The sequence below is a fragment of the Sus scrofa genome, chromosome 13 (genome assembly GCF_054392235.1).
Source record: "Sus scrofa isolate SSC_HxYL_T2T_F1_AM1 chromosome 13, Sscrofa_HxYL_maternal_Yorkshire_Landrace_v2.0, whole genome shotgun sequence".
Lineage (NCBI taxonomy): Eukaryota > Metazoa > Chordata > Mammalia > Artiodactyla > Suidae > Sus > Sus scrofa.
This window is the reverse complement of record NC_139395.1, coordinates 149,113,795-149,135,578: the sequence shown is the minus strand read 5'-3', so window position 1 is coordinate 149,135,578 and position 21,784 is coordinate 149,113,795. Positions and strand designations below refer to the sequence as shown.

The 21,784-nt window shown below is 40.2% G+C and overlaps 2 protein-coding genes across 23 annotated transcripts in view; one reads left to right on the top strand and one right to left on the bottom strand.

Annotated features, from left to right (window-relative positions):
* FYTTD1 (forty-two-three domain containing 1) overlaps window positions 1-16,944 on the bottom strand; it is a 38,885-nt gene extending 21,941 nt beyond the window's left edge. For 7 of the 17 annotated variants that reach the window (XR_014824623.1, XR_014824620.1, XR_014824621.1 and 4 more), the window contains exons 1-3: window positions 16,788-16,944; window positions 11,834-11,962; window positions 1,306-1,454 (exon numbers count right to left, since the gene is read on the bottom strand). Coding sequence is in view for 12 of the 17 variants with exons in the window: in XM_005670139.4 (XP_005670196.1) it covers window positions 1,306-1,454; window positions 11,834-11,962; window positions 16,788-16,890 (381 nt within the window). In the remaining 5 variants the exon portion in view is untranslated. Of the gene's footprint in view, window positions 1-1,305; window positions 1,455-5,156; window positions 5,262-11,833; window positions 15,913-16,787 lie in introns of those variants that run through there. The other 10 variants (XR_014824624.1, XM_084990894.1, XM_084990895.1 and 7 more) reach the window with 6 other exon arrangements.
* Window positions 16,945-17,027: 83 nt separating this feature from the next.
* RUBCN (rubicon autophagy regulator) overlaps window positions 17,028-21,784 on the top strand; it is a 63,641-nt gene continuing 58,884 nt past the window's right edge. For 5 of the 6 annotated variants that reach the window (XM_021068222.2, XM_084986553.1, XM_084986552.1 and 2 more), the window contains exon 1: window positions 17,028-17,601. In XM_021068222.2, coding sequence (XP_020923881.1) covers window positions 17,555-17,601 — 47 coding nt within the window. In that variant the 5' untranslated portion in view covers window positions 17,028-17,554. The remainder of the gene's footprint in view (window positions 17,602-21,784) is intronic. The other variant, XM_084986555.1, reaches the window with a different exon arrangement.

Here is a 21,784-nt window from a genome sequence, read left to right as displayed (position 1 = left end):
CTAATCTATTTAAAATCTGTACACACACACACACACACACATATACAGGGGAAGCCAGGAAGCTGTAAAAAAATTATGTATTTGAGAATGTGAAAATTTAGGTATTCCTCATGAATGAAAATTATTTAGTTATTAAATTTTTTATCTAAGTCCAAAGTACTACATTAAAAAATCAAAATATTCAAATAAAATGAATATTTTATCTCTCCAGCACTTTCAGAGAAATATTAACACAAATAAAGGAAAAGGATTTCTTCTCCTTTTTTTATTTATTTTTTTTTTTTTGCTTTTTAGGGCCACACCGACATATAGAAGTTCCCATGCTAGGGTGGAATCAGAGCTATAGCTGTTGGCCTACACCACAGCCACGGCAACAAAGGATCTCAGCCACAGGGCAACACCAGATCCCCAGCCCACTGAGTCAGGTTGTTGAATGAATGAATGAATCCATACTAGTCAGATTCATCTCTGCTGCACTACAATGGGAACTCCTTCTTTTTCCATTTTTGGCCACCCCAAGGCATATGGAGTTTCTGGACCAGGGATCAGACCTCAACCACAGTTGTGACCTAAGCCGCAGCTGTGGCAATGCCAGATCCTTAACCCACTGTGCTGGGCTGGGGATCAAACCAGCAATCCCAACTCTACCGATCTGATCCTGTTGTGCCAACAGAAGGAACTCTTCTTCCTTTTTTAACTGAAGTATAGCTGATTTACAATATTGTGTTGGGGAGTGCCCCTTGTGGCTCAGTGGTAACAAACCCAACTAGTATCCACGAGGACTCAGGTTTGATCCCTGGACTCGCTCAGTGGGTTAAGGATCCGACACTGCCATGAGCTGTTGTGTAGATTGCAGATGCGGCTCAGATCTGGCATTACTATAGCTGTGGCAAAGGCTGGCAGCTGCAGCTCCAACTGGACTCCTAGCCTGAGAACTTCCAGATACTGCAGGTGCAGCCCTAAAATCAAAACAAAACCAAACAAAAACCCAATACTGTGTTAGCTTCAGGTGTACAGCAAAGTGATTCAGTTATATTCATATTTTTCAAATTATTTTCCCTTATAGGTTATTATAAGATACCGAATATAGTTCCCTGTGCTATAGAGCAAATACTTGTTGCTTATTTATTTTATGTAGCATAATCTGTATCTGTTAATTTCATACTCCTAATTAATCCCTCCACCCTCCCTTTCCCTTTTGATAACTGTAACTTTGTTTCCTATGTCTGTGAGTCTGTTTCTGCTTTGCATACAGATTTATTTGTAAGGAAAGTGTTTCTGACTCAGGATTACACTTCATCCTACCTTGTCACTTAGAGGTGGTCTATTCATAGGACTAATTCCTTTTCGAATTCCAGTTGCTTTCCTAGCTGCAAGGCCAGTGATAATGCCATAAGGACGTCTCTTCCCAGGCATCACTCTTCCTCTACGGCTCAGACTATTCTTACCAAAACCTGTAGGATAGGAGGGAAAAAAAAAATCAATCTAAGAATGCAACTGAGTGGTACACAGGGCACAGGATATTCTATTTTTTTTTTTTTTTTGTCTTTTTGCTATTTCTTTGGGCCGCTCCTGCAGCATACGGAGGTTCCCCGGCTAGGGGTCGAATTGGAGCTGTAGCCACTGGCCTACGCCAGAGCCACAGCAACGCGGGATCCCAGCCGCATCTGCAACCTACACCACAGCTCACGGCAACGCCGGATCGTTAACCCATTGAGCAAGGACAGGGACCGAACCCGCAACCTCATGGTTCCTAGTCGGATTCGTTAACCATTGCGCCACGACAGGAACTCCAGGATATTCTATTTTTTAAGCAGTGTGGCATACACGAAAGTTTTTTCATTTATTACTACTTATATAAATTTATATTATTATATTACCATTTATATACACCTCTTTAAAATTACATAAAATATTTCATTTTTAAAGAGGCAATAAGCTGCACTGGAAAGGGTACTGTTGCTGTCACGGACTACAAAGGACTAGAGGATTCTCATATTTCCCCCCAGCTATCATCTTGGCATTTCTAAACAGGATGGCCTCAACTTTCCCTATGCAACGTGGCAGCCACTAACAACACGTGGTTATTGAGTACCTGATATGGGACTAGTCTGAATTGAGATGTAACAAAATAATATAGACTATTTCATTAATAATTTTATATTAATCTTATGTTACAATGATATTTTGGATATACTGGGTTAAACAAAATATATTATTAATATGTGGCTTACATTTTGTTTGTTGGATGGTATGATCTAGAGTGGAATCACTACTTCATCTATTTACTTACTATGTGGCAATTTGACTTATTTTTCAAATTCTATTTATTTATTTTTGTCTTTTTAGGGCTGCACCCTCAGCATATGGAAGTTCCCAGGCTAAGGGTTGAATCAGAGCTGTAGCTGCTGGCCTACACAACTACGGCAACACTGGATCGGAGCCAAGTCTGTGACCTACACCACAGCTCGCAGCAACGCTGGATCCTTAAGTTACCGAGCAAAGCCAGGGACTGAACCCACATTCTCATGGATATTAGTAAGGTTTGTTACCGCTGAACCACAACAGGAACTCCCTCAATCTGACTTATTTTCAGTCTGATTGTAGTCAAACTGCTTTTGCTAAAGTTGGCAGTAAGCTCCAAAGGATATATTTTAATCTCTGTGACTTCTGACATTACTGACTTTGCTTTGCTATCATGTATCTTACCTATTCACTATTTAAATACTTATTTTCTAATTTTGAAAAACTACACTCACTGCAGAAATCTTAGAAACAACATATAAAGTACAAAGAAGAAAATAGAGATAACTACTGACATTCTGTTTTTAGAAAAACTAGAGTTTTTTATTTGTATACATATATTTCAATTCAAGTTGTCATCGTTCTTTTGTCTTTTGACTTTATAGAGCCACATTCACAGCATATGAAGGTTCCCAGGCTAGGGGATGAATGGGAGCTGTGGCTGCAGGCCTACGCCACAGCCACAGCAACCTGGAAACTGAGCCACGTCTGCGACCTACACCACAGCCCGTGGCAATGCCAGATCCTTAACCTACTGAGTGAGGCCAGGGATCAAACTGCGTTCTCATGGATACTAGTCGGGTTTATTAACCACTGAGCCACGACTGGAACTCCTCATTTCAAGTTAACACTTTTAGTTTTAACTGTTTTTAAGCAACTCACAAGACTACCAACGTGAGGTAATTCACATTCTACAAATCTATAGTACCAAGTGCCCAGAAAGTGGACTGTGTCAATCTTCTAGTAACTACATATTGTGAGTATCAATCCCGTGTCTTTAATATTCATACTAATCATTTCAGTTACCTTTTTTTTTTTTTGGTCTTTGTCTTTTTGAGGGCCGCACTTGTGGCATATGGAGATTCCCAGGCTAGGGGTCTAATTGGAGCTGCTGCTGCCAGCCTACGCCAGAGCCACAGCAGTGCCAGATCTGAGCTGTGTCTGCAACCTACACCACAGCTCACAGCAACGATGGATCCTTAACCCACTACTGAGCAAGGCCAGGGATCAAACCCTCAACTTCATGGTTCCTAGTCGGATTTGTTTCTGCTGAGCCATGACAGGAACTCCCCTTTTTTTCTTTTAAGAGCTGCACCCAAGGCATATGGAGGTTCTCAGGCTAGGGTTTGAATAGGAGCTGCAGCTGCTGGCCTATACCAGAGCCACGGCAACACAGGATCCAAGCCCATCTGTGACCTACACCACAGCTCACGGCAATGCTGGATCCTTAATCCACTAAGCGAGGTCAGGGATCAAACCTATGTCCTCATGGATACTAGTCGGGTTCATTTCTGCTGAGCCACAATGGGAACTCCTTAGTTACTTCTAATGTTACACTATTATAAATAACATTGCAATAACACTATAGATAACATTTTATACACATCCATTATTATTTCTTTAATATATAAATCTTCAAAGGTCAAAATGCTATAACAAAGAGTAGCACAAATTCTTAACAATTCTGATTCGTATTACAAAAAAATGCCCTTTAAAATGACTATATTTTTTTAAATTACCAGGAATATAAAAGTGCCATTTTACATTTCATTCATTACTCTGCATATTATTTTTTTTAATCTTTATCACTTAGGATTTGAAAAAAAATTCGTCATATTTGGTAGTTTACTAGTGAAAATGAACATTTTCCATATATTTTTTGGCTATCTGTATTTCATTCACAAACTGTTACGTTCATAAATCAGTTTTCTAGGGTAAAGTTCTAAGTTCCTTCAATGTTCTGACAGAATTACTTTTAATTTATAATTTATTTTCCAAGAATTGACATTTTTACAATATTCAGGAACATGTTAGGTCTTTCCACTTATTCAAGTCTTCTTTTGTCACTAAACTGGCTCAGTAAAGTTTCAAGCCTTTTCTCCCATAGGTCCTGCACATTTCTCATCAAAGCTTATTACTAGGTATTTCTACACGTTTGTTGCCAATCACAAAAAAAGATCCCTTATCTATTAATAATTTTCATACTGTCATTCTTATGATTATAGAAAGCTATAATTAAACGCTATAATCAAAGGTATTCTGATTAATACCTTTTTATCAGCCATCTCACTGAATTCATACTAGTTCTAACAGTCTTTCAAATTATTTTCTTGAGATTTCTGAGTGACAACCGTTATCACCCACAAATGATATTGCCTTCTCCCTCCCGATAATTACACCTCAATTTCTTTTACTTTTTAATGCAATGGCCAAAAATTCCAGAGAACTATACTAAGTAACAACTGATATTGGGCAGTCTTATCTTAATTCTAATTCAGAGGTGGGAGGGAGAAGGCTATCCTTAGAATGGTATCCTATAGAATACTATACCTGCAATACAGTAACAGGTCTTCCAACCTGCTTCATAGTTAAACTAAATGAAGTTAAAATAGTGTACTGTAGCATTTGAGGACTATTGTTTGTGATGAGTCTCAAGTCATAAATAATCTGTCACTCTCAAATATATATAATTCCAAAATGCTTTTGTACAGTACCTATTTTGAGACCAGAATTCAACAAGACAGTTAGAAAAACCATAATGTTATCATGGTTGAACCATTTACCAATTTATTGCCTTTCAGCTCTCAATTCACTCTTTACTGCCCCACTCCTGTGACTGGAACATATCTTACCAGCTGGCATGACGATAAGCTTTGTCAGCAGGGGGCGCTGGAGGGACTCTAGAAGAAGAAGGAGCTTTTCTTCCAAGTTCCAATGTGCACCTCAAGGCTTGTTCCTGTGACATAGGACACCCAGTGGCACTCATTATCCCTCCCCCACAAGCTGAGACTATTGTGAAGCAAGAGAGACACCTAGGGCACAAAATCTGAGAGTGAGTGATGCCTTAAATTTTAGGCCCTAGGTATCTATCTTGGTCTAGTCCTAAGGCATCACTCTTAATTCTGGCCCTGCTCATCCTCCAGTGAATTTAAGCTGCATCACCCTACAGATCACTTCCCTGTGAATTCCACCAGCATGGCAACTGAGTATGGTTTGAAGTTCTTGCAGATTTGTTCCTTTCTTGGGTGCTATGCCTCAGCACTAAAGTTACTGATTTTATTACCTTTATGATCAGCAAAAAACCAATAAAGATACAATTTTTTAAATATTAAAATCAAATTTTTGCTGCTCTATATGTGATTTCCTTCTAGAATTGCAACCAAATGAGGATTAAGCATGTTGAGGAAGCCTGTATGTTCAAATTAAATCTACAAGTACTTGCTCTTTTTATTTGTATTAAATAATGAAGCAGCTATCATTAACTGTGCTAGGCAGTTAATGAAGAGAACTTAATAAAGTTGATGCTTACACCTTAGTTTTGCAAATGAGCAAAGTGAGGCAAAGAACAGTGACTACTCAGACATCACAGTTAGAAAATGGCAGAGCCAGAGTTCCCACTGTGGCTCATCGAGTTAAAAACCTGATATGGTGTCTGTGAGGATGTAGGTTCAATCCCCGGTCTCATTCAGTGGGTTAAGGATCTGGAGTTGCTGCAAGCTGCAGTGTAGGTCACATAAGCAGCTCAGATCACATGCTGCTGTGGCTGTGGTAGAGGCCTACAGCTGTAGCTCCAATTCAACTCCTGGCCTGGGAACATGCATATGCCACAGGTGTGGCAGTAAAAAGAAAATGGCAGAGCCATGATCTAAGTGCAAGCTTGTGCAGCTTGAAAAATTAACACTTTTCTAAACTTACATATATAAACTAGAGAATAACAAAAGGCAGAAAACAATCTATGGTATATTTCCAAAGAGAAAAAAACAACTATTGCAGAAAAAGCAGGCTCTGAACTAGGTTTCACAAAACAGGCAAGAAGTGAATAGGGAGAGACATAAAGTAACAAGTACAAAGACAAGGGCAACCACACCATATTGAGAGACAATCTAGGGAAAAGGTAAGAAATGAATGGATGTAGTGAGCACAAATCAGAGGGCTTTAAATAGGGATAAAGACTACCTTTGACAAGAAATGGGGGAGGGGATTGTCACAGAACTCATGATCAGGTTATTTCAGTCTAGAAGTATATTTTACCCTGAATAGAAGAAGGCAGTTAAGGCCATTTCAGATGCTATCGTAACACTCAAACATAACATGATAAGGTACTGGGAGAAGAACAAAGACGTTTGAAAGTATTCCAAAAGAATGAATGAATTAGTAGAGCAAAGAGAAAGTTTAAAGAAAGGAGAAATTCACTACCATACCAAAGTTTTAAGCTTAAATGAAAAAGATTCATGAAAAAACCTCATTAACAAGAATAAAAGTAATTAAAAGGAGAAAAGCATGGGATAGAATTCTATTCCTGGGTGCCTTCTATCTCTGTTATAATCATTGTTCCCATACTTATTATCTTTTCTACCATCTTTTCAGTAGCTTCTTCTCTACCTTCTAGCAAATCTAGATCATTTGTTCCTCCCCCCTCCTTTTCTACCTTTGAACAAACTTGACCAGGCCCTATCTCAGTTTTAACAATGGTTTTATTTGGTAAAATTAATGGTTTCATTATTACACTTCATGCAATGGTCTTTCTCAGTTATCATCGATTTAACCCCTTTAGTAAGTTCTCTTCTGTCTTTCCAAAGTAACTTCATTCTCATTACTTCAACTACTACTTCTCTGAAGATCCTTGCACATTTCAGCACCACTACAGCATCAGTGTAACACAGGCCATATATCAGAACCCCATACAGAGCTTGAAAAAAAATATCCTAGGCCCTATTTCTGCAGACTCTGGTTCAGTAGCAGTGGAGTGTTGCCAGAGCATCTGTCTGATTTATAAAGCTCCATAGTCACAACCAAGGTTGAGAACTAAAACTGGACACAAGAATTTTCATCTTTGCTTTGAATCCTTAGCCCAATCCCTTCATGAATTTTTTTATACACACATCCACTTGTCTCAATAATTTCCGTAGTCTAATCACTTACATGAAGATTTGAGGGATTTTCTGGAAAATATTATATCACAGAGTGTATGCAATCATGTAACTGGCTCCTTTCCAAAGCCATATACAAATATTCCCCTGTATCTTCTACCTCTAAAAGAAATACCACCTTGTTTTTTTTGGGGTTTTTTTTGGTTTTGCTTTTTGCTTTTTAGGCCACACATGGAGGCTAGGAGTCAAATCTGGCCTATGCCACAGCCACAGCAACTTGGGATCCAAGCCTCCTCTGAGACCTACACCACCGCTAACGGCAATGCCAGGTCCTTAACCCACTGAGCAAGGCCAGGGATCAAACCCACATTCTTATGGATCCTAGTATGGTTTGCTAACCACTGAGCCATGAAGGGAACTCCAAGAAATAACCATTCTTAAAACTTTTTGGTCTCAGGACCTCTTTACATTCTTAAAAATTACTGAGGACCCCAAAGAGTTTTTGTTTCTGTGGGTTTATGTTTACTGATATTTACCATATTGAAAGTGAAAACTAAGACATTTAAAAACTTATTTTATTAAAACAGTAATAAACTCACTATATGTACAGCAAAAATTTTTCAATGAAAAATAACTATTATTTTCCTAAACAAACAAGAATATTTATTAGGAAGAGCAGCACTGTTTTGCATTTTTGTAAATCTCTTTAGTGTCTGGCTTAATAGGAGATAGTTAGATTCTCATTTCTGCTTGTGCATCTAATCTGCTTAATTATTTTACCATGTACACTTTGGATAAGTCCACTGCATATTCATGAGAGAACAGACAGAAAACATAAGACAATCATGGACATGGGAACAGACTTGTGGTTGCCAAGGGGAAGGGAGAGGGAGTGGGATAGACTGGGAATTTGGGGTTAACAGATGCAAGTTATTGCCTTAGGAATCGATAAGCAATGAGATCCTGCTGTATAGCACTGGGAACTGTATCTAGTCACTTATGATGGAGCATGATAATGTGAGAAAAAAGAATGTATACATGTTATGTAACTGGGTCACCAGCTGTACAGCAGAGAACTGACAGAACACTGTAAATCAGCTATAATGGAAAAACAAAAATCATATAAAATAATAAAATAAAGAAAAAAATTTTTTAAAATAATCAGGAAAAAAAAGACTGAAAACACAATTAATGCCTTAGCATTATTATAAAAATAATTTTGACCTAATGGACCCCTTTAGTCTCTGGACAACACTTTGAGAACTGCTGATGTATAGTATTCCACTTCTGAAGGACATTCATTTATACAAATATTTATTGAGTGACTAAATTATATTTTAGGCACAGAACTAGGAAGATTTTATTCACTTACTTGTTCGGCCATCAAAAATAAATTATTTGCAGGAGTTTCCGATGTGGCTCGGTGGTTAACAAATCCGACTAGGAACCATGAAGTTGCGGGTTTGATCCCTGGCCTTTACTCAGTGGGTTAAGGATCTGGCATTGCCATGAGCTGTGCTGTAGGTCACAGACACAGCTCGGATCCCGCATTGCTGTGGCTGTGGTATAGGCCAGTAGCTGTAGCTCCCATTAGAACCCTAGCCTGGGAACCTCCATATGCTGTGGGAGTGGCCCTAGAAAAGGCAAAAAGACAAAAAATAAAATAAAATAAAATAAATAAACAAATAATTTGCTAAGGGCTCTCTGTGCTATTTGTTCTCTACCTCCAGCTAACATACTCACTGACATTACAATGCAGAAATCTGAACTTTCCCTAACCAATCAGAGCTTAAGACAATCACATATCTCTTTGCACATTCAATGACAGCAGCAGCTGTTCTATTTTAGGCCCTGTCATATGTAAGTGGAGAGCATACAAGCTCAAATTCAATCTTAGGAGATCCTAAGCTGTCCCTAGGTATCATTTAGCTCAAGGCTCAGATTATAACCCCTGTAAAAGCAAAGTTTTTCTGATCCTTCGTGAACCAGATCCTATTTCACCTTATCCATTAAAAATCACCAATTTTTTTAACACAAAATCCCTATCTAAAATCCTACAGTACAACTGATATTTCTCTTATATGACATTTCTCAACTCTGCTTTATACTTTATCTCTGTTACCAGAAATTGCTTGAAATAAAAGAGTCCATCTTTACATACCCTGACAACTGGGTCCATTCAGAACATTTATCAGGTATTTAACATACAATTAATAAAAATAAACATACTTCTGGCTTCTATGAACTCTAAAATTATTTTAGAACAGTCATATATAAAATACGTTACACTGAGTAGCATTTATAAGAAACTTTTATATAAATCACTGGAATTAATTTTCTATAAGTAGACACCTCACTTGGGTTCAGCTATGAAATTATTAGTGAACAATTATTAGGGTCTAATCTTAGTAACAGACGTGTTGAAAATATGTTGGCGTATTAACTATTAAACAGAATTAATTATGTTCAACTCACTGGAGATTATTTTTTGTATTTTAACATATAGGATAAAAATCAACTTAGGAATTAGTTTTTCAAACATTTTTTCATATGCGTAAAAAACATCTAGAAGTTTTAAAAATCTGAACAAATATTTATTCTAAAATGATGATGTAACTACTAAAAAAGTTAATGAGTCATATCTAATTAATAGCGTTCAGTTACTCCATAAGTCCATTTTGGAACTAGATGTTATAAATAAATAAGCTTCTAGATTACCAAAAATAACTCTAGGGAGTTCCCATTGTGGCTCAGTGGAAATGAATCTGACTAGTATCCATGAGGATGAGGGTCTGATCCCTGGCATTAATCAGTGGGTTAAGGGTTCCAGCATTGCCGTGAACTGTGGCGTAGGTCACAACAAGGCTCAGATCTGGCATTGCTGTGGCTGTGGTACAGGCTGGCAGCTATAGCTCAGATTTGACCCCTAGCCTGGGAACTTTCATATGTCGCAGATGTGGCCCTTTAAAAAAAAAAAAAAGCAAAAATAACTCTATGTAGAATCCAAGATCATTAGATTACATCTAAAGCATTTAATTCAGTGTCACCTTTAGAGGATATAACAAATCCTAAAGGTCCTGGATAACATGATAAATAATCTATAAATCATTTTCCATGCAGAACAGTAGTCTCCACATATTTAAAAGGTTTTCACATAGAAAAGGGAGTTTGCTTCCTGTAACTCTGTACAATTATCAGGAAGGCATGATTTAATTCATTTTTTTTTTTTTTTGTCTTTTTGCTATTTCTTGGGCCGCTCCCGTGGCATATGGAAGTTCCCAGGCTAGGGGTCTAATCGGAGCTGCAGCCACTGGCCTACGCCAGAGCCACAGCAACGAGGGATCCAAGCCACGTCTGCAACCTACACCACAGCTCATGGCAACGCCGGATCGTTAACCCACTGAGCAAGGGCAGGGACCGAACCCGCAACCTCATGGTTCCTAGTCGGATTCGTTAACCACTGCGCCACGACGGGAACTCCTGATTTAATTCATATTAAGGGAATCTGGGGGAGTTCCTGTTGTGGCTCAGTAGGTTACAAACCCAACTAGTATTCATGACGATATGGGTTGGATAACTGCCCCACTCAGTGGCTTAAGGATCCAGCGTTGCCGTGAGCTGTGGTGTAGGCCAGCAGCTGCAGCTCCAATTCAACCCCTAGCCTGGGAACTTCCATATGCAACAAATGCAGCCCCCACATAAAGAAGCAAAAAAAAAAAAATAATAATAATAATAATTTTGTAGTAAAGAGTGCTATCTCCAGTAATAGGTAAGTTATCTTGTGAGGTGGTATGCTCTTTCAATGAATTTATTTATTTATTTATTTATTTATTTATGTTTGTCTTTTTGCCTTTTGTAGGGCTGCTCCCAAGGCATATGGAGGTTCCCAGGCTGGGGGTCTAATCGGACCCTACGCCAGAGCCACAGCAACTCGGGATCCAAGCCGCGTCTGCAACCTACACTGCAGCTCTCGGCAACGCCAGTTCGTTAACCCACTGAGCAAGGGCAGGGACCGAACCTGCAACCTCATGGTTCCTAGTCGGATTCATTAACCACTGCGCCACGATGGCAACTCCCACTGAATATATTTAAGCTGGAGATACAGAGTCATCTATCAGACTGTTAAAGAAATATTCTAACTGGGAAGGAGATTACGACTTCATAATATGTAATATCCTTTACAAATCTACAGCCTTAAATATAATATAGACTATCTACCGTTACTAAAAAAGACTTAAAATTTTTAAGAAACAGTATTATCACTTGTTTAATATAACTTGAATTTTTACCAGATTTTAAGTTTAAACGAAATCCTGAGAGAAGAAAAAATATAAATTACAAAGGGTAAATTTCCTCCATGTTTTAAGTATGTACCAAAGATAGCATACTACGAACCCATGAATAACTGTTCTTTATTAAAGCTTACTTGCAAAACTTACCAGAATTCTGTTGGATCCCCCATCGTACTCTCATTCTAAATTGTCGGGTACCACTTTGCTGGAGTCTCCTATTTAGTCTCGGGAAATTCTGCTTCTTTCCTTCCTTTCGATTCAATTTGATGATATCATCTGTGACAGATGAAATGTGATGATTTTAACTTAATGAATCAATTATTCAGTCTAATTTTCTAGTTGACAGACTTCTTATGTCCCTAATTTCTTTTCTACTTTGAAAGCACTTCCATGAGAGCATAATAAAACTAAGAACATAAAGGCTCTAAATCAGTCAATATAATTGGAGTACTAAGGAAAGTTTTTATAGGAAAAGTTTAAAGCAACAGCCCAAAGCATATCCACTAATTAATTAAGACTGCTATTATTCATAGTATGTCTTTCTCTGGTAAGTGTAAATAAGCAAAAGCCTATTTACAACAATTACTCATACTTATTTTCCATAATTAAAGAAGTCTCCAGTTTTTAAAATAACCACCCTTCAATAAAACCACTGGCGGAGTTCCGTGATGGCTCAGCAGAAACGAATCTGACTAGTATCCATGAGGATGCAGGTTCGGTCCCTGGCCTTGCTCAGTGGGTTAACGATCTGGCATTGCCATGAGCTATGGTGTAGGTCACACACTTGGCTCAGATCTGCAGTGGCTGTGGCATAGGCCAGCCGCTGCAGCTCTGATTTACTCATAACCTGGGAACCTCCACAAGCCGAGGGTGTGGCCCTAAATAAAACAAAAAAACAAAAAACCATTGGCAATCAAAAAATAAATCAAGTCTTTTATTACAGGAATCCTTTCTTACATATTACTACAATACCTCACTCATCTGTAATCTTTAAGACTCTAAATCACAAATATTCACATTATGTAATTCAAATCTCCTCAACGTAGTTCATTATTTTTCTTGAGACCAATCTTTCAACTAAAAAAAGGTAAAGACATTCAAAAAGCTTTTTACAAAAATACAGAGATTTCACAAGTAGATGCAAGAACATGTTAAATTCTCAGTGATCTGAAAGGGAATAGAAAGACGCTACTTATAAAACACCATTTTCCTTTAACTGTCTTCTTATTTTTCATCAGAAGTCTGAAACCTTTTTTTTCAGGGCTGCACCTGCAGCATATGAAGTTCCCAGGCTAGGGGTCCAATTAGAGCTGCAGCTGCCTTGCCTATGCCACAGCCACTCCTGATCTGAGCCCCTCTGTAACCCACACCACAGCTCATGGCAACGCCAGATCCTTAACCCACTGAGGGCAGGGACTGAACTCACACCCTCATGGATACTAATCAGGTTCATTAATGCTGAGCCACGACCGGAACTCCAGAAGTCTGAAATTTCAGAGCCATGAGAGTACCCCCTAAAAAAGAACCTGAGCTGGGGAACCACTACAAAAAAAGGCAGAGTATAATTTTGACTAACCAGGTTAATTTAAAAAATAGAGCATCAAGAGTTCCTGTCATGGTGCAGCAGAAATGAATCCAACTAGGAACCATGAGGTTGCAGGTTCGATCCCTGGCCTCGCTCAGTGGGTTAAGGATCCAGCGTTGCCAGGAGCTGTGGTGTAGGTCCCAAATGCGGCTCAGATCTGGTGTTGCTATGGCTGTGGCGTAGGCCAGCAGCTGTAGCTCCAATTAGACCCCTGGCCTGAGAACCTTCATATGCCAAGGGTGTGGCCCTCAAAAAAAAAAAAGAAAAAAAAAGAAAAACAGAGCATCAGAGAGTATAAACTTAACTGAAAAATAAAAGTAGCAAAGCATATCAAATATAAAATTATGCTTCATATTTACACATTCTATTATCTAAATCCTCAAATTAAATGGAACTACTATGGACTTCCTGCTGTGGCACAGTGGGCTAAGAACCTGACCAACGGTTGAGAGTTTGATCCCTGGCCTGGCATAGTTCATTAAGGATCCAGTGTTGCTGCACCTGTGGCAAGGTTGCAGATGCCACTCAGATTCAATCCCCGGCCCAGGGTACTTCCAGGTGGTTATGTGCCGTGGATGGAACCATAAAAATAACTTTTTAAAAAGATGGAGCTACTATGACAGAGAGGATTTGCCATTTAAAAGAAAAAAAAAAAGGTTTTACCTAATCAAGGAGTAGATAGAGTAGGTATCAAAAGAAAAAAGATCCATTATGAGCTACTTGTATAAAAAAATTAGGGATAGGAGTTCCCGTCGTGGCGCAGTGGTTAACGAATCCGACTAGGAACCATGAGGTTGCGGGTTCAATCCCTGCCCTTGCTCAGTGGGTTAACGATCCGGCGTTGCCGTTAGCTGTGGTGTAGGTTGCAGATGTGGCTCGGATCCCACGTTGCTGTGGCTCTGGCGTAGGCCGGCGGCTACAGCTCCGATTCGACCCCTAGCCTGGGAACCTCCATATGCCGCGGGAGCCGCCCAAGAAATGGCAAAAAAACAAAAAACTAGGGATATATACATGATATTGATTATAGCAGTAACTGAGTACTAACAGGATTGTTCTGAAAACATGTATTTACTCAATTCTCACAACTCTATGAAATAACTATTATAATACCCATTTTCAAATTAAGAAACTGAGCCACAATGAGGGCAGCTATAGATAATCCTGGTAGATAATTCCATACGAACATTCATATACATCTAATAGAGCCACAATTTTAAACAAAAAAATTATATTCTAAAACCTATGCAGACCTGATAAAATAAGATATTCACAAAGTATAATTGTCTAAAATAAATATTTCTTCATCCTATCTCTGAAAAATTCTCCAAAAAAAAAAAAAAAAAAAAAAAAAGGCGCGGGGGGTTGAGGGCACCTGACAGAAGGTTGATAAGTTCATAAGGGAGTAAAGAGACCAAACCCTATTTCAGCTATCCATTGAACTTCATTTCTAACTTCAAAAAGAATTATCCCTCAGTTTTCACTTGAACATCCTAATCACCAAACAAAATACATACAAAAAACTTAGGGGAAAAAAGAAAAAACTTAGAAAGTTAAGAAATGCATTAGTTATGAAATACATCTTTAACACTTCCTTCATCTATAGCCCAGTGCTCTAGAGCCAGATTGAAATCCTGACTCCAGCACTTACTTGTTGTATGACTTTGGGCAAGTTATTTAATTTCTCTTTGCCTCAGGTTTACAAAATGGGAAAAACGACAATGGCATATATATATATATATATATGGGGGGAAGAGAGTGTATGTATGTAAATATAGTGTTTATTTTGTACCAGGTACTGTTCTGGGCAGTTTATACATGCCTATTGACTCATTCAATACAGCAACCCTTGGAGGTAGATTAGCACTATTATTATCATCACCTTTTTAGAGATGAGGCACTGAGAAGTAATTTGCCCAAGACTACTACGTTCCTACTAAGTGGCAGAGGCAGAATTTGAACTGAATGTGATTTTTTTTTCATCAGGAGTATATACCTCATAGGGTTATCATGGGACTTAGTCAACACATATAAAATGCTTATTCCACTGCCTGACAAGGAGTAAGGACTCAATAAAGATTTGTACCACACACACACACACACACATTTGTCTTTTGTTTTTTTTTTAGGGCTGCATGTACAGCATATGGAGGTTCCCAGGCTAGGGGTCAAATCGGAGCTGTAGCCGCCATCCTACACCACAGCTCGCCATCCTACACCACAGCTCACGGCAAGGCCGGATCCTTAACCCACTGAGCAGGAATCGAACCCGCGTCCTAGTGGATGCTAGTCGGGTTCGTTAACCACTGAGCCACGACGGGAACTTCTCGTATTATATTTTTTTCTTGACCTTAGTTCAATAGATTTCTCATTTCTTCGGAGGTCTTTAGGAATAGGCAAGACTTAAGGTCAAACCTATGATTTCTGATGATTTGCTTGATTTACACATTGGGTTCTAACTTGTGGCAATCATAGAAACCAAGAGTTCTTGACTTTTGACCAAGAACTATGCAGAAAAACCACAAAAGAAAAGAAAAGAAAAATACCGCCCTTGGAAAAGCCGGGTACTTTTCAAATATCCGACAAACCGACAAACTGGAGGCCACAGAAAGGGCAGGCAAAGCTAATACATCAAATCCATAACCTAAATTCCGACAAAAACGGAATTACTTTAAAACCAAGTAAGCAAACACAGAAGACCGATGCCTCAATAGTGTTAGGTCTAAATTTTTAATTGAATCGCCAGTCTTCCTACTTTTCACCTAATCACCACCAAACCACCCCACTTTTCTAGATTCTACGCTTTATCTGGTTTCCCCAACCCTGGTTTTCGTTTCGTTCTGCGCTAACGTGCTAACTTGGAGGCCTGGCTGGGGAGAATGCGCTCTTCTAGGCACTACCTAATACCCCACCTGAAGGCCTTCCTAACGATCGTTCCTTTCCGTCAAAGCGCCCGTCAGAAACGGCCAAATCTCGGGGCGTCTTTACGCTTCTATTTGGCGCCAGGCCGTAGGCCCGGGCGCAGAAAACGCCCAACCAGCCCATCGCTGGAAGCACGGATTTAACCGAATCAGCCGGGCTCTCGAGGAGCTTTCCTCAGAAAGGATGGCTCCGTCGGACCCCTGCCTTCGCCCCCCCGCTAATGCCCACAGTGCACAAGCCTGAGGTGAAACCTGCCGGTTTCCCTCACAAAGAGCCGGGGTCACCCGCGAGTGGTAGCGCCCCGCCGGGGCGAAGAGGGTCCGCCCCCCTCGACGTTCCCAAGCTCCGGGCCCGAAGCGCCCCCGCCCCCTTCAGACACATCTCCGCCGAAGGGACACTCCACCCCCAGGCCCTCAGGCCCGACCCCAACACCAGCGAACGCTCGCCGGGTTCCCCATCAGCCCTTCCTTGGTTCCGCCCACCCGCAAGAAAACTCGATCTACAACTGCGGCCGACCGCCCCTTCCCCCACCAACCGCGGTACTTGGATCCACCCACACCTCCTCCCGCTCCAACAAGGTCCGACTCGGCTCCTCACCCAAAGACATATCAATTTTGTCGAGGTTTTCATTGCTGCGGGCTTTCGGCGGCGGTGGCGGGGTCGCCGCGGCCCCCATTAACCGGGTACCAAACCGGTTCATGGTTAGAGACGTCGCGTAGGAGCAGTCAGCGGAGAAGGCCAGAGGCTGAGGCCTGTCACCTCCCACTCACGCACGCACGCAGACTAGCTGCACCGAGGGAGTGCGCACGCGTGCCGCCGGCGTCCTCCCCTCCCACCAGCGGCCGAGGGCTGGGGGAGGAACCACAGAGATGAGTGGCGGGCGAGAGCGGCCCCTTCCACGCGACTCGCGCCTAGCGGCTCTTGCTGGAGGGGAGGAAACCTTGCAGCCGCTGCGGTGGCCACTAGCCAGCCAGCTGTTTCGGCAGTTCGCCGTGCTACCCAAATTATGTTGGACCCTGAGCGCCTCAGAATCACATGCCTTAAATGAGATCATGTTCCTCTGTGCCCTTCGAGTCCTTCCTGCTACAGAAATGCCCTCTAAGCTTTGGTACACACGAATGTTCACAACCCACTGCAATGCAGCCTCGGAGGCAAAACAGACCCTGCGAGTGTGGGTGGCAGAACTGCGTTCTAGCTCCCCTCTCCCTGGCCAGCTCTTCTACCTGCAGCTTGTGGAGTCGCCACGTCTGGACACAAAGCAAAGACTGCACTGATAATTCTTGCGTCACCACACTAATAAAAGTAAATGCTAACGTTTCCCATATCTGTACCACTTCTCAGCTGGCACTCTCAAAACATTTTGCATGGTACTGGCTATCTTAATAAGACCTCACCTTCCTTTGGGAGAGGGGTAAGTACTTCTGTTTATTTGGCTGCGTTTTTCTCTAATTCATTTGCGTTGAGAATTGATAGGAAGATTCTTTTTTTTCCCCCTAATCATCTCTTTAGGAAAATTTCTTAATATTTGATGAATTCCTGCATAACAACTTTTTCCTCCTATTGACAAAACGTGATATTCCCTCTCTTTTTACCTCCTTCTCCTCTAAAGTAACCCTGCTTGTGTGGACGTATTTTGGTTATATCATCCTCAGAGGAGCTTAAATATCTAAGACATTTGCATCTTGGGAAAAAATCAGGGTCAAGTATTCTGGTCATTTAGGAATCTCTGCAACCTTCCCCCTCTCCACTTCCTAAAATTTCTTTTTGCATAGAAATGAACCAGTGACCTAAAGTATCTCAAACCCACAATAGGCTGTACTTATTTTTCGCCCAAGACTCAAATACACCATAAGAGAAGCGTGAATCAGCTGAAGGGGCACCTTTGAAGGGGTACAAGACACTTAAATGGGAGAGGAATGTTTGGACTCAAAAAGACCCAAGAACAATATTCAGCATGTCAAGGAGAGTAGCGTGTATGCTCTTAGCACAATGTGCTTGATTTTACTACTATTCCACTCTGTAGTTGCCACCCCTCTCCCTACTGTTAAAAACTAGGGAACTGGATTGTATAGATGTACAAGAGAGACCTTGGTTTTATTAAGTGGTACCTTTTTACTCAATTGAGCTATTCACCTTGTGAACTTGGGAGAGTGTCTGGGCCTCCTACTCATCTTCAAAGCAAGTAGTTAAACTAAATATATGTTATACTTAATTATTTCTAAGATTCCTTACAGATCTAAAATCTTTTAGGCAAAAGACATTTTTCTCCTTGCTGTCCTTCTCTCACTAGAAATAACTTCTGCAATCTCTACTTCTTTGTGGGAGCAAACTACAGGGAGGAATGTTGGGTTTTCTTAATTTTGTAAAAGGAAGAAAATTAATGCATTTAGAGTTTGGATACTATTTGTTCTATAGGCAGCTTAAAACAGGTAATAAGAATCCCAAATGGATAAAATCCTCCCCATATCAATTTATAAAGATTCCCTTTTATCCTGGTCATCTTCCCAAAACTGAAGCTCCATACCAAATCTCCTTAGCTCTAAAGGTTGTACTCCCCAGTGTTTCATGAAGCTATCCTAGCTGTTTTGTTTCAGACTTTCAGATTTCTCCAAGAGCTGAGGGTCTCAGGGTCTCAGAGCCATTGCCCAGATTCCCAAGGAAAAACCAGAAAAAAAGAGGTGTCATAGGTAAGGATGGGTCAGTCACACACAAAACAATACAAAACAAAACGGCAACGTGAGACACACAGCAGTGTGAAGTGAAGAGGGAGACAAGCCAAGAAATCAGACCTGGGGCTTGTCCAAAAAGTTGACCAGCCAGCTACAGGGCTGGAGTTAAAAGGTCAACCCTGCAATTTTCTGGGGCATGAGAGGCAGCTATTCATTTAATCATATATTCATTGAGCGCCAGGCATTGTAATAGGCCCTGGGGATAAAATAGGAAGCAAGAAGAATTCTATCCATATCTTCACATAACTTGCAAAGCAAAAAACATTTTCTGAGCACATATTGTAAATAAAGCACTGTGCTGGATGCTTGAGCATATGGCTTTTGTCTTCAGTTCAGCAGCTTCATCTAAATCAAAATGAACATAGAATTCAAGGAGTTCCCGTCGTGGCTCAGTGGTTAACGAATCCGACTAGGAACCATGAGGTTGTGGGTTCGGTTCCTGGCCTTGCTCAGTGGGTTAACGATCCAGCGTTGCCGTGAGCTGTGGTGTAGGTTGCAGATGTGGTTCGGATCCCTCGTTGCTGTGGCTCTGGCGTAGGCCCGTGGCTATAGCTCTGATTAGACCCCTAGCCTGGGAACCTCCATATGCTGCGGGAGCAGCCCAAGAAATAGCAAAAAGACAGAAAAAAAAAAAAAGTATTCAAGCAGGCTTGATTTCATACTTTGTAGATAAGAACATCTAGAATGGCCAGATAAAATACAAGTCCCGTTAAATTTGAGTTTCAAATAAACAATGAACAATAAACAATGTTTAATATAAGTTTGTCCCAGGTTTCAGATAAACAGCAGGGTTTTTTTTTTTAACAGAATATTTCGTGTAATATTTAGGATATATATATGTATTAATATATATGTATTTTTCTTTTTAGGGCTCCACCCATGGCGTATTGAAGTTCCCAGGCTAGTGGTGGAATTGGAGCTGCAGCTGATGGCCTATGCCACAGCCACAGCAATGCCAGATTGGAGCTGCATCTGTGACCTATGCCACAGCTCATGGCAACTCAGTATCCTTAACCCATTGAGTGAGGTCAGAGGTCAAACTCCTTATGGATACTTGTCCAGTGGGTTACCAATGAGCCACAACAGGAACTCTTGGATATATTTATACTAAGCAATTATCTGTTGTTCATCGGAAATTAAATTTTAACTGGGAGTCTTATGTTTTTAGTTGCTAAATCTGGCAACCTTAACAGCATCATACTTTTCTATTAACACATTCTGGCTCTGTTTTCACAATGTGCATAGAGATCTATACTCTTTTCAAAGGTAAGCACGACTCATATATTTCACCCCTTTTTTTAATTAGTTTGATGTATCTATTTTTTTTTTTAGGTGACACCCACAGAATGTGGAAGTTCCCGGGCCAGGGATGAACCCAAGCCACAGCAGTGACAATGCCAGATCCTTAACCTCCTGAGACACGAGGGCATTCCAATAAAAGACACATTTAGAGTGTGTGGTTTATACAAATATGAAATACATACCTGTGAAAATACCACCATAATCTGGATAATGATAAATAGATTAATTTGAATTTTTTTTAATTTTATATAAATGGAATCATACAGTATATACTCTTTTTTATCTGGATTATTTCACTCAGCATAATTGTCTTTCACTGCTAAGCATTTGGTCTTTCACCATTAACTATGATGTTAGATTTGTTTGTAGATGCCCTTTATCAGATTGAGGATGTTCCTTCTACTCCTGGTTTGCTGGAGGTTTTAGTTACGAGTGAATGTTGAATTTTATCTAATTTTTTTCTTCATTTGAGATGACCAAATGTTTTTTTTTAAATTTATTAATATGGTAAATTATACTGACTGATTTTTCTTTTCTTTTTCTGTCTTTTTAGGGCCACACCCATAGCATATGGAGGTTCCCAGGCTAGGAGTTGAATTGGAGCTACAGCTGCTAGCTTATGCCATAGCCACAGCAATGCCAGATCTGAGCCACATCTGTGACCCACACCACAGCTCGTGGCCACGCTGGATCCTCACTGAGCACTGAGTGAGGCCAGGGTTCAAACCTGCATCTTCATGGATATTTGTCAGACTTGTTTCTGCTGAGCCACGACGGGACTGATTTTTCAAATGGTTGAACCACCCTTGCATTTCTAGAAAAAAACCTACTTGTTCATGGTGTGTTATCCTTTTATTTATTTTTGAACTTGGTTTGCTAATATTTTATCAAGGATATTGTTTCTTTTTTCATGAGTGATATTGGTGTATAATTTTCTTATAATGTCTTTTCTGATTTTGGTATCAACTCTTATGCTTTGCAGAAGAATATTTTTAGAATTTATTTGTTTATGTAATTTGTATTATACTGGAATAGTGGAGCTAGGTATAATTTGTATTATATGTGGGTACAGTATATATTAGTTAGGTATAACTTTTTTTTTTCTTGGCCGCACCCATGGAACTTGGAAGTTACTGGGCCAGGGATGGAACCTTTGCCACAGCAGTGACAATACCATATCCTTAACTACTAGGCCATCAGGAAACTCCTATTATTATACATAACTCCCTTAAGTTACTTGGATGTACAGTACAATTTTTTTTCTCTTTTCTGCTCAGTTCTTCTCTTTACCTATTGTGCCACTGTTTTCTGCTGCAGTAGCTTTTTTTTGCCACTTTGCTACAGCTTCCTCTTTTTCTTTTTCATTGCCCTTTTCTTTTATTCTGACTGTTTCTAGCTGCTCTAGTCTTCTACTTTTTTTTCTTTTTATGGCTATACCTGTGGCATATGGAAGTTCTCAGGCTAGGGCTGGAATTGGAGCTGCAGCTACAGGCCTGAACCACAGCCACAGCTATACTGGATCTGAACCACATCTGCAACCTACACCATAGCTTGCAGCAATGC